This window comes from Vanellus vanellus (assembly GCF_965231255.1).
Source record: "Vanellus vanellus genome assembly, contig: HAP1_SCAFFOLD_109, whole genome shotgun sequence".
In the NCBI taxonomy this organism is placed as follows: Eukaryota; Metazoa; Chordata; class Aves; order Charadriiformes; family Charadriidae; genus Vanellus; species Vanellus vanellus.
In genome coordinates this window covers 231,537-246,429 of record NW_028127033.1, presented here as the reverse complement: position 1 = coordinate 246,429, position 14,893 = coordinate 231,537, and the positions used below count along the sequence as shown (strand labels likewise).

Sequence of the window (14,893 nt, the reverse complement as noted above, 5' to 3'; positions counted from 1 at the left end):
CCAATCTCAGCTCGGCCGTGACACCCCCGAGACACTGGAAAGAAAGCAACCGAGAGCAAGCTCAGGCTCCTGTGAGCTGCAGAGATTTCTCTTTGGTTTTTGATGTTGTCCTTGGATGGGGTTTGGTTGGTTGTTTTTCACACAACACTTTGCAGTAGAGGACAAAAACGTGGTGTCGCAGCCCCCGGGGTCGGCGCTGGCACTGCCACCTCCCCCCCCCCAGCTCCTGTCCCTCCTCTTGCCCCGCAGCTGTTCCCACTTTCCTTGCTTGGTTTGGTTGGTTTTTTTTCCTTTCTACCTTTCTTTTTTAATATGTTTTCGCTTCCCCCTTTTTTCTCTTTTACCCCTTTTTTCTTTTGACCTTTTTTGCTTTTTCCCCCTTTTTCCCCCCCTTTTTTTCTTTTTCTCTTTTTTATTTTCCCACTTTATTTTTCCTCCTTTCCCTTTTCTCTTTTTAAACATTTCTCAAGCTTTCTCCTGAAGGAACGGCCCCTGGCTCTCCGCTAGCAGAAGGAGCCTACGGAAGAGCTCTGGCACTGACATGGGCAGGAACACCCACAAGTGAGAACTGGATAGACAAAAGGCTCCTCAATGATGACACTGGGGCAGCCCGACCTTAGAAGCAGCAGAGGAGCAGAGCCACCCAGAGCCACCCAGAGAACAGGAAGGGCTATTCAGGGCCTTATTGTCTGCGCGAAGTAACCATCTGCTGAGAACCGGTCTGGCGGCTCAGAGCTCAGCCCCAGCAGCACTCTTGAGCCAAAGGGGAAAAGTACACCGGCAGGAAGACTGGGAGCCTTCCTCCACAACAACCCACAGATCATGACCAGAGTGGTGCCTATTCCCAGCCTACACTAATGAATACGTACGCCTTTGCATCAGAAAGGAACGCTTGCTTTACCAGCCCCTGGGCGAGTTGGGAGCCATCCCCCTTGCACCCAGCGCTGCAATAAACATGCTGCTTTGTAACTCGCCCCGAGTTGGGGAGTTTCTTTCCGCACGTCAGCACCCCTGGGATTGCTTTCCTTCTCCCGCCTCGCACTCGCTCGACATGGTTTTTTCCAACTCAGTCTTTTTTATTAAAAAAATTAATGAAAAAATGCTCCAACTCTCAGTTTTACAAGGCACACAAAATCTCTAAAAGGGAAACACAAGCGTGAGGTGCTGAGGTACCAAAACCTGCCCCTGTTAGTCCAACTAAAGGGACAGCGTCGGGAGGCGACGGAGGAGGAAGGGGGAGGCTGTGGGATGGAGAGAGCCCTCCCCGTACCCCTCAGCTGCGCATCCTCGCAGCGCCGCGGGAATGGGGGGCTGTGTGTCTGGGCGGGTCTTTGGTTTGCTCCCCTGACCTGCTGGGGGTGGTGGAGGAGGTTGGAGGGGGTTGTCCGGCAGTGGGGTTACATTCATCAGGCGGTGCTGGGCGGCACGACAGGAGCATCACTTGCTGTGCTGCGAGGCCGGGGCTCCCGGAGCGTGTTTCTGCTCCTGCTGCTTCACCTGCTGGACCATTTCCCTCATCTTGCACTGTGCAGTCTTGGGGAGGAGAAGGGAAAAGCAAGAGTTGGGGGTCAGGGCACTGTTTCTCCCACCACCACCCACCCCTGAGCCCCCACCGAGCATCTCGCCGCTCCCAACTTTTCACCCCGGACAAGCCCTAATTAATTTCAGGTTTCTGGGTTTTTTTTAACTTGTGCTTCCTCCATCGCTCCTTGAGAGAGGCTCAATTTTTTGGGGGGGGGCCGCCATCCCGCTCGAGTGGACAGGAGACAAGGTTATGGAAGATGAACCCAGGTGGGATGCGGGTGGCTTTGCCCGCACCGAGGAGTCCATTCACAATGTCCTCACGTCCAGCAGCATCAAAATCATGGCACCCAGCAAAGAGCTCCCCTGGCGCTGAGGGAGGCCAAGCCAGGCTGGCAGCACAGTGCTGACCACAGGGACGCTCTCAACTTGGCCCTTACTGTCCCCCACACCCACAGCCCCCACCCAGCGCACCTTGAACTGAGCCTCGGGCGGCCCTGTGATGATGACCATGCGCTCGCTGCCCTTGGGACCTTCTGCCGGTGCAATCTGGGGAAGTATGGGGGAGAAGGAGCGTGAGTGCAGCCACCGCTTCAGCAAGACCTTCCCTCGGTGGCATGTCCCCCCACAACGCAGGGCAATCCCCCCATGCAGGAGCATCCCCTCCCACCCGAGCCGGGCTCATAACCAGGGTGCTGCAGGCCTGGCCTTCTACTAAACACAGGCGGGAGAGGTGGGCCCATGCCAACGGGTACAGGAGAGCTGGGGAGAGACTTTTTACAAGGGCATGGGGTGACAGGACGAGGCGGAGTGCCTTCAAAGTGGAAGAGGGGACATTTAGAGGAGATAACAGGAAGAAATTTTTCACTGTGAGGGTGGTGAATCACTGGCCCAGCTTGCCCAGAGAAGCTGTGGCTGCCCTAGCCCTGGAGGTGTTCAAGGCCAGGTTGGACGGGGCTTGGAGCAACCTGGGCTGGGGGGAGGTGTCCCTGAACAGGGCAGGGGGGTGGGACTCCATGATCTTCAAGGTCCCTTCCAACCTCAACCGTTCTGTGATAAGTTGGGGAGCAAAACTGCTCCCCGCACACTCCCATTCCCTGACCTCGGCAGTGCAGAGGGGAAACTGAGGCACGAAGCGCAGGACCAGCCCCGCAGCGCCTTCCTCACCTTGATGGAGGCACCCGCAAACCGCACCAGCTGCTTGATGTGCTGCCCCTTCTTCCCGATGATGGCCCCCACCGCCTGCGTCCCGATGAACACGTTCACAACCTCTTGCTCCGGAAGCTGCGGGGGCATGGAAGAGTGAGAGGGTCAGGGCACCAGCTGGACAGGGGACAAAGGAGGTGGCTGTCCCCATCCCACCATCCCATGGTAGTGGTTGCCCACTCTCCCAAGGTGCCCCAGCAAAGATCTCCTGGAGAGGGGGGACAGGCACCTAAAGGGTGCTGATGTGGGAAGGCGCTGGCTGGGGGAGCTCCGCCGAGAGCTGGCTGAGAGCTCCGCCCAGGAGCTCTATGGTGGGAGAGAAAATGAGGGTCAGTGATGGCCCCAGCATGCCAGACCCTTCCCGGCCACCCCCAGACCCACGCACAGCAGCAAGACACCACCATGGGGCTGGGAGGCAGACGGGGGCTCCCAGTTACCCCCACTCCCCCCACGCTGCCACCTTGCCGCCCGTGTCCCGCATCTGCAGGGGAAAACCACGACACAACTCTCTCCTGCTCTGCATTCCAGCAAGTGCAACCGGATGCTACCTGCAAACCACCACTGCTCAGCTGGAGGACGAGCAGACCCGGCTCCCCTGCCCAGCCTGGACGCCGCTCTCGCTCCCAGCCCTGGAAAAAAAGCCTCTCCAGGACGGGGCTGCAGCAACAGCCGCACATTTCCACCCCACAGGAAACAGCTCGTTAACGAGGGGCGAGCACCGCATTTCAAAGCCCCCTTAGGAGCAAGGCAGCGCCCCAGGAGCCAGCCCAACCCCCCAGCACACAGCTCAGCACTCACCACGCGCTCGCCGGCCCCCGCAGCAGCGGCTCGAGCGGGGCTGCCCGCGGCCGGCGGTCGGGCGCCGCTCCGTCACAGCCGCTCACCATGGTGGAACGCCGAACGCAGTCCGCGTCCTTCCAGTCGCGCCGCAGCCATGGCGCAGCCGGGTGCAGCGAGCGCAGCTCCCCGCCAGAGGGGCGCAAAGCGCCGTGCGAGCGCGCAGGAAAGGGCTCGGTAAGCCCGGGATTGGCATTCCCTCACCCACCGAGGGCAGAGGAGGCAGGAGGGGGCGCGCGAGAGCCCGCGCCGCCGGCCGCTGTCGCTCGCCTCAGGCCTGCGGGACGCCGAAAGGCTTCTCCGCTCTCCGAGGGGCCCCTCCGCTCTCTGGGAGGCTTCTGGGGGGCCCCTCCGTCTCTGGAGGGCTTCTGGGGGGCCCCTCCGGCCTCCGTGGGGGCCTCTCCCCGAAGGCCTCTTCCCCTCCTCCGGGCACTCCCCGGCCTCCCGGCGCCCAGCTGCCAGCCGGGGCCCGGCTCGGGGCTTCCGGAGAAGGGCAAGCGCCTCCCCCAGACAGAGCAGGGCCGGGCGGGACGGCGCCGGCCCGGCCCCACCGCAGGGCAGGGGCAGAAGCGGGCCGGGCGGCCGCTAACGGCTCCCTCAGGCAGAGCACAGACGGCGGCGCGCCTGCGCGCGCGCACCCACCGCCCCGCCCCGCCCCGCCCCGCCCCTCTCTCCCCCCTCAGCCTCCCCTCCACTAATGGCTGCGGGGGGCCCTCGGCGCCCTCCTCGCCGCCCCCGGCCCCGCCGCCGCGCAAGAGGCCGCCCCCCAGGGCAGCGAGCCGCCCCGCCGCCTCAGGGCCGCCCCCGGGCATCGCCCCGGCGCCCACTCCCCCCCCATCTCCCCGGCCAGAAGCAATGCTATCAGCAGGGGTCGGGGGCATAACAGTTCAAGAGAAATTCCTTTGTGTAAGAAAGACCAAAGAGTTCTTCAAAGGATCCGGCTGTCCTGACATTTGGGGGGGCAAAGAGAGGAAAAAAACCCACCTCGGACCAACCTGTGTGCTCCATTCCCAAAGGACAAAGTGATTGAAGTGGGTGTATGCCCGAGTTGCTTTCCCACCTTTTATGTCCTGTCCTCCTTAGACTTTTCTTTGCAACTCAGTGTAGGGATTTCCGAAACGAACTTAATTTGTTGGCGATAGGAAGAAAGGTAAAATGTTGGGAAGCATTAACGGAATGAGCCAAAGAGGCCTAATGTGCTGCAGCGGGATCATTAGCTCTCTGCGAGCGGTCGTTGGCTGGGAGAGGTTGGGGGGTGTTGAGGAGGGCTGCAGTTAGGTGTATGTGCCTGAGATGATCCCAGGGGCGCTTGGAGGGGGAGACCTTCGGGATAGGAAAAGTAACTTGGGAAGTTTGGGCCCTGTGAAGGGAAGTCAGCCTGCTGGGAGCTTCCCTAGGGTTGCAAAACACTGTTGTGTGTGTTCTTTCCTCAGCGTTTGCATAGTTGTGGATGATGATGATGACGAGACTCCGCCGAAAAAGCAAAAATCAGGTATCGCGCATTACACAAGTACTGAATATGCCCGATTTTTCTGAGGTTTCGTGTCCCTTGGAAAAGTCTGGCTTTTGTGCTCTGGCATTGTTCCTGAAACGGTGGCTTTTCAAGCTGTTGGCTTCTTGCCTTGTGGCTCTCTATGCCTATAGCCAATGGCTTGAGGGTGTCCGGTAGGGCTTAGCCCTATAGATGACGGACGTTCTCTGCGGTGACTGTGGCAGGGCCCAATACTTTTACTGCCAGCAGGAGATAGCCCAGGTCTCTGGCGCTGAGCCCGCGCCTGTCAGCAGAAAGAGTATCTTAAATCCAAGCTGTGTGCTCCCTCCTGTCTGTATTCGCAATGTACCTCTGTTGGTTTTCTATCCTGTTCTTATACGGCCTGTCTTTGTTTTTTAGATTATTCCATCTCTGAGCAGAAAGAGAAAGTTGACGTTTCTGCAGTGCTGCAGTTGCCGACCAAGGCAACCAAACGCCCGGCGGCTTCCGTCAGCGAAGATGCTGCCGGCACAGAGTCTGCGGAAGAGGTTAGCGAGGGCTTTGAAATGTTAGGGTCTGTGCAAGGTGCGAGAGCAAGCGGCTCTCCCTACTGCATCTTGAGGTTGAGCCTGCTCTGAGCCTGTACAGCAGTAGGTGGTTCTTTTGCATTTCTAGCAGGCAGCTCTAATGTGGGCTGGGTTTGCCTTACTCAAGCCTGCGTCCTCTGCTCCGGCACTGGCAGCTGCGGGAGGAGCAAACTGTTTGTTGTCTTCCAGATACTTGAGAATGGTTCAAGTTTATAGTTTTAGTGTGTTTGCAAACTGTTATTCTCTTTCTCAAGCTTGTGGTTAAGGAATCAATATACACTACCTGACAAGAAAAACTGCATACTTGCTCTGGATAAACCACTTTCTGCTCATTATCCACCAGTCCAGGAGAGCGTTCCTGTAGGACTTTGGCTCTGTAAAAATGAGCCACCTTGACTGCCTAGTTTGGTTCAAAGGTGTAGTGCAGTTTTTCTTATTGCCCCATGGGATTAGAGGGCTAAGAGACTGTCGGGCTCTAGTTCTTCGTTCCTGAGAGAGTCGTTAACTCTTATTTGTACAAAATATATTTCTCAAGGGCCGAACTATCACCCTTTGGAATGTTTAGAAGCCGACTGAGTGATAACTCAGTGACAAGACTGTATTCTTTTAATTGCTGCACATATGAGAGCCTGTATTCAAAATTTAAAGCGTACCTGTCAAAGGTCCTGCCAAGATTTGCCGCCTTCTGCAATCTGAACCAGCAAGTCATGGTCCCCAAGTCATAGTAGAGCTGACTAAGCCTCAGGAAGTGTGTTTGCTGGGATTCACATTCAGGTTACACTCACGCTGGTGCTTTTTTGTTGTTTTCTTTTAAGCCTGGGTCCACTTCTTTAGAGCCTTCCACTAAAAGACCACGATTTTCGTCACTCGAGGTAGCCGTGCTGCAAATTGGTAAGGCTGACATCAAGTTATACGACTTGTTTCATTTTCACCCTACCTTGTGTACTGTCCAAGTCTACCCCTAGGGTTCTGTAGGGATTATGGCAGGCACGGGACGAGGCAGCATCTGGGAATACTTGAGCGTGACCTCTGTTTCTTACCCGCATCCTTACATTGCTTCTGGAGTGGAGCCGGGCGTCGATCTGGTCGTCTCGGTACCAGAGCTGCCTTGGATGCAGTCCTTCCGTTCTGATAGGTCCACTGTTAGCTTGCCAGAAGCAAATTGTTTTCAATGGTCCTTTTAGGTAGTAGATCCTGAGGAGCCTTTTGTATTTCAGGTTTCGGCTGGCAATACCTTGTGCGCGCAACTTGCTGCAGTTGCCGGTGTGAAAACCTGAAAATGTCCTAAAGTGACATAACACAAATCATATGATGATGTGAGAGAGAAAATGACAATTTATCTTTGGTGAAGCTCGTTACTGTAAACTCATAAACCTCTTCAGTTTCCTTTTATACTTACCGATGCCTTACGCTCTTCTCTCGTAGGTCAAATGCCGTGTGGGACCCGTGCTCGCTTGACTAAGGAACCACTCTCTCGTCCTGACAAGACAATTCCCCGTCTGAGGTAAAAATCCTTCCGTTTTCTTTGACTTCTTCCCCGAAAGGTTTACTGCCTATGGTAAGGGAGGTCGTCAGCTGCTTCCCCTCCCGAAGAACCAATATTAAACTTTTTCTTTAAATCCAGCTACTTAATTGACACAGGAGATTAGCTAGAGATTAAAGGTCTGCGGTAAGAGGAAGCATTGAACTTGAGAGGAGGCTGAGGACACAATCAACAGCGTATCTTCAAGGCAGTTGTTGTGATTTTCACTTTTACTTCTCTCTACTTCCCCATTAGCCAGTTGAAGACAGCAGGTCTTCATCTGAAAGTCATAAACATCTCGTGTCTATCTCCATCGTCATCGGTGTACGTGCTTGACAAAGCAGGTGGTGGTGGAGGTGCACATTGGAATGTTCTCTTGATACCGTTTCTTTTGCCGTTGATGTTTTGAGCACAAGCCGGAAGGGCAAACAGAGCATCAAAGCTGCTCCAGACAGCTTCTTACCACTGAGGCCACCAGTTAAGGAGTGCGCTGCACCAGAATCCGCCACTGCAGATGAAAATCCATACCATGAAAATGATACAGAAGAGAGTTTCTCATGTAATTTTGGGTGCGCTGAGTTTAAGCGCACTGCATTTGAGAGCAGGTCAAGACTCTGCTGTCGGCGTCTCATCTGCCAGTCGTTGCTTATTGTGGTTTGGCTCATATTTTGGAGCAGATCTGGAGCCTGAGAAAGAGATTCCTTTCAGAGGAAGCTAAACCAGAGAAGTTCCTGGGGAAGGTGTCTAATGCACTCCAACCGCTACTGAGCATATAGTCCCTGAGGTCAGAGCAGGGCAGGTCTGAAGTAAAATGTCCCAGCAGTATGGATGTTGTGGACATTGCCATTCTCAGCGTCAGCATAACCTTTAACAAATAGATTGAGCAGAATTGGTCAGGGCTGGTTGAAATGAACGCTGTCTTGTCCCACAGAGTAAAGTGGCCTCCTCAGGTTAATGCAGATATTTGTCGGATGTGCAAAGAATATTTTGTTCTTCTTAAAGAAAAACCCCAAAAGCCAGCGTGAATTGGTATGCACTGATAACAAATGCCCCCCGTATAAAAATTGTGATTCTCCTCTGTTGTTTCCTGCCCCAAAGTGTTCAAGCCTCCTCCAAGGAACCAGTGGCGACTGTGAGTCACCGGGAAGAACCAAAATACGGAGGAGACGTCTATCCACGTGCAACACTCAGGACCAGTGAGTATCCCCATGATTCCAATCCGTTCCACTTTGTAGGTAGACGTCAAATCCGAATAGGGCATTTCTTACACACTCGCAGATGACGTTCTGAGTTCAAAGTGCTTGCCAGAATTCGAACTTCCTGACCATACCGTCATCCTTCAAAGTTTTTCCTTTTTTTTATTTATCACTCAGAAATGGAGAGCTGTGTACATCTGATGGTGATTGAAAGTCGACTTCTTGTTTTCTTACTACTGCTTTTCTGTGCAGGTGTCGAATGTATAGATGTTTGCTGCCCGCAGCGGTCGCAGAGAGGTGATACGATCAGGTAGAGTCTCTTCTAATGATGCTTCTTGTTCCTTTTGGCTCTGCGCGTGTATCTCTTTCAGCCGCTGGTAGAGTCTCGAAGATGACCAACGGTCTTTGATCGTCTCAGTGCTGTGAAAGAGAAGTAGCTAGCTTGCGGCTCCGGAATTGCTTGCAAGCCAGTTGCATCTCCAACACAAGCGAGAGCCGTGCTGCGTGACAAAGAGGGTTGTGCTGGTGTGGTGTTTGCTGTGGGAAGAAAGCCAGTAAGGGTGCGAGTGGTGGCCGTCCCAAGTTGTCCTTGGATGTGCAGAATCCGTTTTTGTTTGTGAGTCGTTCTGCCGAGCCATCAAGGAGCTGACATTTCACTTCTTTCACTTGGAAACCCGCATCCTAAGCAGAAGGATTAGAGAGCTTGTAAAGCCTGGTGGGACTTGAGGCAGTTTTGGGGACTTTGTAAGTCCCAAAGGATGCCTGGGGTTTGCCTAGGAGGGGGAAAAAGGCAGCGTGCAGTTGGGTTTGAGAGGCCAGCGGCCTCATTGGTATTGGCTGTCTGAGCTGGCAGGACTGTGAGTTGCGACGGCTTTGCGGTCTTTATGGAAACAGGTCTTGGTTTCCCGAAGCTCACTCTGTTTGGGTGCAAGTCTAGTTGCAGATGTTCCTGTTATACCTTGCAGTAGAACACCCAGCATGCAGTGTTTATCAGCAGCAGATCACAAAGCACTCGACAGAGGAAGTGCTGGTTGCTTCCCTGTTTTCCAAATAATGCAACTGATAAAGAGAAGGAAAAGGAGTCTTGTACAAGTAGATGGGAAAAAAAAAACAAACTTCCAAAGCTCCCAGCTCTTCATTCTATCCCAGTCTTGCTGCTAAGAAAGACCGGTGCTGGAAGTTGAGGCGATATTGTCACATGTTGATGTGTGCAACCGGGGCTAGTCAGAATAGGCCTTGCAAAAGCCTTTCTTGTCCAGAGGGTGAATTCTTGAGAATTCCATGGGACAGGACGGATATAGAGCTCACTTCTCTCTCTCCCTCTCCTGGCAGGTACTGCACACCAGAAGAAAACTCTGCGGAAGAGGAAGGAGCAGTGAAAGAAACCATCGCAGGGGTAAGCTTGTGTTATTCCCAAGGAAAATAGAGCTCTTTGTGGTCAGAAACTTCAACAAATCTGTGCTTGATTGCTAGCTTAACGTCCGTTTGTCTAACAGAGGCAGCGTGGCACAGAAATCTTAGAAGATGCCTTATTCCGAGGACACCCTACACCTGTTCCGTCCAAAAAGTCAGCCAGCCTCGATGTGGAGGAAAAGAAAGTGCCAAGATTGGGAAAAACAGCGGAACGCTTTCCTCCGCTCACAGAGGTACCGTAGGCGACAGTCTGTGAGACAAAAGAGAAGGTTGTGGCAGAGCTGCAAGGAAGTCCTCTTCTTCTCGGTGGTTCTTAAGGCGCTTTGAAATCTGAAGAACTTGCATTGAACCTGTTAGCGAGTGGCTGTGGTTGTGGCTTCACAGTGCGAGGGTCAGCACTAAAGCTGCTTTGAAGGATTTTGTGTGCTCCCCGCGCTCCTTCAGTTGTGCTGCCCTAAGGGTTTGTGGGCCTTCTGTTAGCGGGACGGCTGCCTCAGTTTCCCCCTTTGCCGTTCCCTTTGAAGTCCCCCACCTTCACGTTCTTTCAGGCTCCTGACTTAGCTGCCTCGGTACGGAGGATGCCCGCTGGGGTTGGCTTAAACCTGGGTATTGCGAGGGCCGCAGCAGCACCTGGGAAAGGGGGTTGCCAGAGTTGTGTTCCATTTTCAGCTGCTTGAGCGTGTTTGCTAAGTTGACGGGTTTTATCCCCACGTCCTTGGTGAAAAGAAACGGCAGCAAGCCTGGGCTGTGAAGTTCAAAGTTAGGATGCTGAAACCAACCAAGCAAGGCAAAAGCGCTATCGCTCACTGAGGCAGGAAACCGTCGAAGGCAGTTGCTCTGTCACCTGAGCTGAATTTACAGGCCGTGTTTCAGTGGAAAGCTGCCCCCAGGTCAGCGTGCTCCATGCTCTGTTTCACAAGTCCTTCCCCATTGAATTGTTCCTTTCAGGCCATGGAGAGAGAGGTCAGTGCCGCATTTGGCAAAGGTGAGCCAGATGAGATCATGAGCAGTGCCTTCAAACTAAAGGTCACTCGCGAAGACATCCGCACGCTCAGGAACCTTTGCTGGCTAAACGATGAGGTAAAACCAGCTGCAGCACAGGGACAGTCTCACTCAGCCTTTATTGAAAAATACCCCTCCGCCCTGTACAGAAGTCGCGTCAACGTTCTTTGATGACCTCCGCTGCAGAGCCTAGAAATCTCTGTACACTTCTTATTTGAGGTGTTGAAGGGTCAAGCGTTTCGGGAAGTTCCGTTACTTCTTGTATGACGCAGCTTCCAGGAGTTCGTCCGGGTTATTGGCGTGGGTGGCAGGTGTTTTGATCAAACTGCCGATGTAGCCCCGTGTGAAATCCTGGGAACAAAAGCTGACAGCTGAGGCTGGAGTTCTCTGCGCTGCGTGCTTAAGGGTGGCCAGAACAGAGGTGGTGCTGTATTTTTCGCTGGGGAAGGCAGCGTCTTATTTTGACACCTCACATTTCCTCTTTATGGTGCAGGTCGTTAATTTCTACATGAGTCTGGTGATGGAAAGAGGGAAGAAGGAAGGCTATCCAGCAGTCCACGCGTTTAGTACTTTCTTTTATCCGAAACTAACATCTGGGGGCTACGAGTCGGTCAGAAGGTGGACCAAGAGTGTCGATGTCTTTAAGCAGGACATCCTCTTCGTGCCTGTGAACTCGCGAGCACACTGGACACTAGCCGTGAGTCCCACGGGCTTTTTCTTTAGAATTGGACGGGGAGCAAAAACTGGCAAGAGAAGTCATGTAGGTGTTGGGGGGTGTGCGGCACAAGGTTGTGCTTTGCCTAACGGTCACCTTTTAATAACAGGTCATAGATCTGAGGAAGAACACGATCACGTACTTGGACTCGCTTGGGCAGAAAGGGGACAAGATTTGTCAGACTTTGCTGTAAGTAACCGCTCCGTCACTGCTTTTCTGGTGTGAATGAGGAGAGGGGTTTTAAATTTAGTCCCTGTAAGGCGACTGCCAGTTTTCACGTGGCTTGTAGATAACCAAGCAGGAATCTTGGAGTTGCTTGCTGCGACTTGTCTGGCATCGACTGCTTATCTGCTGTCACAGCGTCCCCTGCACCCAGGGTCTGGGGTGCCTGGATTCTGCCACCTTCCCGTGAGAGGCACAGCCAAATACGCCATAGCCCCGTGGCACACGTGTGCCGACTTTGTTAGTCGGAGCCCAGGATGTGGGATCAAGGCACCCGGTGGAATTACGGCATTACAGTTCCTTGCTTGGTTTGTCTCTTTGTGCTCTGATTTGGGGCTTTTTGACCTCTCCGAAGCAATGGAGTCGTTGGCCTCGTTCTTGACCATTAGCTCACAGCCTCTCCCCGTGTTTGTAAGTTTCAGATTGGGATTTTTCCTCAAAATCAGCCTTAAATCAGCTGCGGTGAGGATCCTCTGACATTTTACCGTCCTGCCGTCCGTCTTCCTGTGATCCTTCAGCTGCTTTATTTTGTTGTTGGCCTAAATTACAGAGATGAAAAGGGATTTTTTTTTTTCCTTTTGTTTTAACCAGCCAATACCTGCAAAAAGAAAGCTGGGAAAAAAGACAGCTGGAGCTGGATGTTTCAGAGTGGACTCTTCACAGCATGGAGCCACGTGTACGTGAGCACCCCTTGGGTTTGAAATGGGAACTGTAAGTGCTTCTTTGGGGCCCAGATCCTGGCACGTGACAAAGAAAGGGTTGAGCTGATGTTTCTCGAGGAGTTGATAGTAAAAAGCAGTCCCTAAAGACCGGATTTAAGAAAGGTCACTTAAGAAAGAGGCGGTGCGAACCTTCAGACACCTCGCAGGGGGGAGGGCTGCTGCGCCTTCTGGGCCTGCCAAAAATTTGGATCGTAGTGTCCGAGTCCGGGAGGCAGAGGGAAGGGATGGTGAGCAGTGAACTGGGTCTGTTCCTCGTGGGCGGGAGTGGTTATTGGGGATTAGGCAAGTAGGGTCAGGAGTGTGCGGTGAGCGCAGTGTCGGTGTGGGTAATGTGCGCTGCTTCCAAGTTGCTTTTCTTTTGAGACAGAGGGAAATCCTCCATCTTCTTTGCATTCCTTAGGAGATCCCTCAGCAGCTGAATGGAAGCGACTGCGGCGTCTTTATGTGTAAATACGCAGATTACATCGCCAGAGAGAAACCGTTCAACTTTAGCCAGGTGAGTGAAGGTCATAAACCCCTCTCGCCCAGGGACAGGAGCCAGGGAGGTTAGGCAGCAGCTCTTCATTGTGTCCGGGGCAGGGGCTGAGGTTTCGTACCCCGTTTCGGTGCGTAGTTGCTGGGATCAGAACTTCCAAGTGGCCTGGGCAGGGCAGAGCTGTGGTTCTCCATCCCCGCCTTTGGGAGCTGCTGCCGGTGAGATTCCTCTTGGGCAAGGTACTGCCGCCAGCGGGTTTGGCATATCTGGGCTCGGTATCTTTTGGAGAAATGGCTTCTACCCTTTGACCAGTCAAGACACCGCTTCTTTTTCTTGATTTCGTTTTAGACGGGTCTTTTATTAGCATGCTTGTAAGCTGTCGCGCGGTCAAGTCAATCTGGTTTTGTCGGGTTGTCGTGTCACCCTCTTAGGAACCGCGTGGGGTGTTGTACCCAAACGGTTGACAGTTCCTAAAGGGAACTTCCTATTAAGGACTCCGCTGGGCGTTTATGCGTGTTTGCCGCCTCTTTCTACCGTGACGTCATTATTTAATTTCTCTTTTCTTTCTCTTCTCTTTTCAGACTCACATGCCATACTTCCGGAAGAAGATGGTGTGGGAGATAATCCACCAACAGCTGCTGTGACACGTGGACTCTTAGAGCTCTTCTTTTGATTACGTTTCTTCGACCTTAGTTACTTTTCTTAGGCCTTTAGTTAGTTTTCTTAGACCTTTAGTTACATTTCTTAGACGAATTTTCCTCTTTAGGTTATGAAGTAGAAGTTAAGATGGTTTATTCCCCCCACCTCCCTTATTTTGGAGACAGTAACTCTGGGGTTTTGGTACACAAGTTTTCCTCTTTAGCTTATGAAGGAGAAGTTAAGATGGTTTGTTCCCCCCACCTCCCTTATTTTGGAGACAGTAACTCTGGGGTTTTGGTACACAAGTTTTCCTCTTCAAGTTATGAAGTAGTGGTTAAGACAGTTTATTTCCCCACCCCCCCCACCACCCCCCCCACCACCCCCCCCACCACCCCTTATTTGGGAGACAGTAACTCTCTTTGAAATTAGCTAACGCACCTTAAGCAAAAGCCAGAAAGATGGGTGTGACCTCGTTAAGGGCAGAGTGAAGAAGGAACATCGTCAACTTCCATGGCTGAGCCGCACGCTCGCGCCTCGCAGCGCACGCGACCACGTTACAGACAAATGGGAAACATCTGTGGTGGTGGTTACAGTTGTGTTTGCCCAACTTACCTTCCCAAGGACAACGTGCTGAACTACCGTCTCAAAGAGAGTTTTCCTCTGTTTCTGGAATATCTACCATCTCCTTGATTCCTAAAACTGGATTTGTCACGACCACAGAAAGAAAGCGTTTACCATCTCTTGATTTCTCACCAAAGCCCCTGTCCTTTGGGCTGGTTTGGGGTTGGCTTGTTTTGCTGCCTCCAGGGAGTTATCTAATGTGAAAAGAGAAGTATTTATTTCTTTATATAATATAAATATTTATTTTAATAAAAAGAGCCTTAATGGAAGGAAACTCTCCCTGTGTCCTGGTTTGAGGTAAAAGAGAACCAATTTTGTTCAGTAACTTGGCTTCTTAGCTGGGCCTCTTCTACCAACTGAAATTAACTGCCTATTGTGCCGTCAGCGTTCACTCTCTCAGAGCGATAAGAGCAATGGTTACAGCTGATGCCCAGGCATGGGATGCAGAGAGGCTCTGCTTATACTTATTGCTATAACCCCCACGGCCAACCAGCTTTGTTATTTGCCCCGTTGGAGGGTCGGAAGCGGAAAAGCATAGTGGGGTCCCACCTGCGGGGAGGAGCGACAGGACAGGTGACCCAAAACTGACCAACAGGGTATTCCATCCCATCTGCCTCATGCTCAGTAGAAAAGAGACCAAAGGGATCAAAGGGTTCTTCTACCTGGGGAATGTTTACTTCGCCCTTTGATAATTATGCTGATGTGACCCCATCAGAGCTGGGGCATGGCAACCTTCTGGGCTCT

General features: G+C 52.8%; 1 protein-coding gene across 1 annotated transcript in view; it reads left to right on the top strand.

Annotated features, from left to right (window-relative positions):
- Nucleotides 1–13,533, top strand: part of LOC309685567 (electroneutral sodium bicarbonate exchanger 1-like) — a gene marked incomplete at both ends in the record, with an annotated part of 82,271 nt that extends 68,738 nt beyond the window's left edge. Inside the window, 7 exons of the mRNA XM_082501312.1 lie at nucleotides 9,909–9,986; nucleotides 10,702–10,833; nucleotides 11,249–11,452; nucleotides 11,580–11,659; nucleotides 12,284–12,368; nucleotides 12,815–12,910; nucleotides 13,471–13,533. Coding sequence (XP_082357438.1) covers nucleotides 9,909–9,986; nucleotides 10,702–10,833; nucleotides 11,249–11,452; nucleotides 11,580–11,659; nucleotides 12,284–12,368; nucleotides 12,815–12,910; nucleotides 13,471–13,533 — 738 coding nt within the window. The remainder of the gene's footprint in view (nucleotides 1–9,908; nucleotides 9,987–10,701; nucleotides 10,834–11,248; nucleotides 11,453–11,579; nucleotides 11,660–12,283; nucleotides 12,369–12,814; nucleotides 12,911–13,470) is intronic.
- Nucleotides 13,534–14,893: the final 1,360 nt, after the last annotated feature.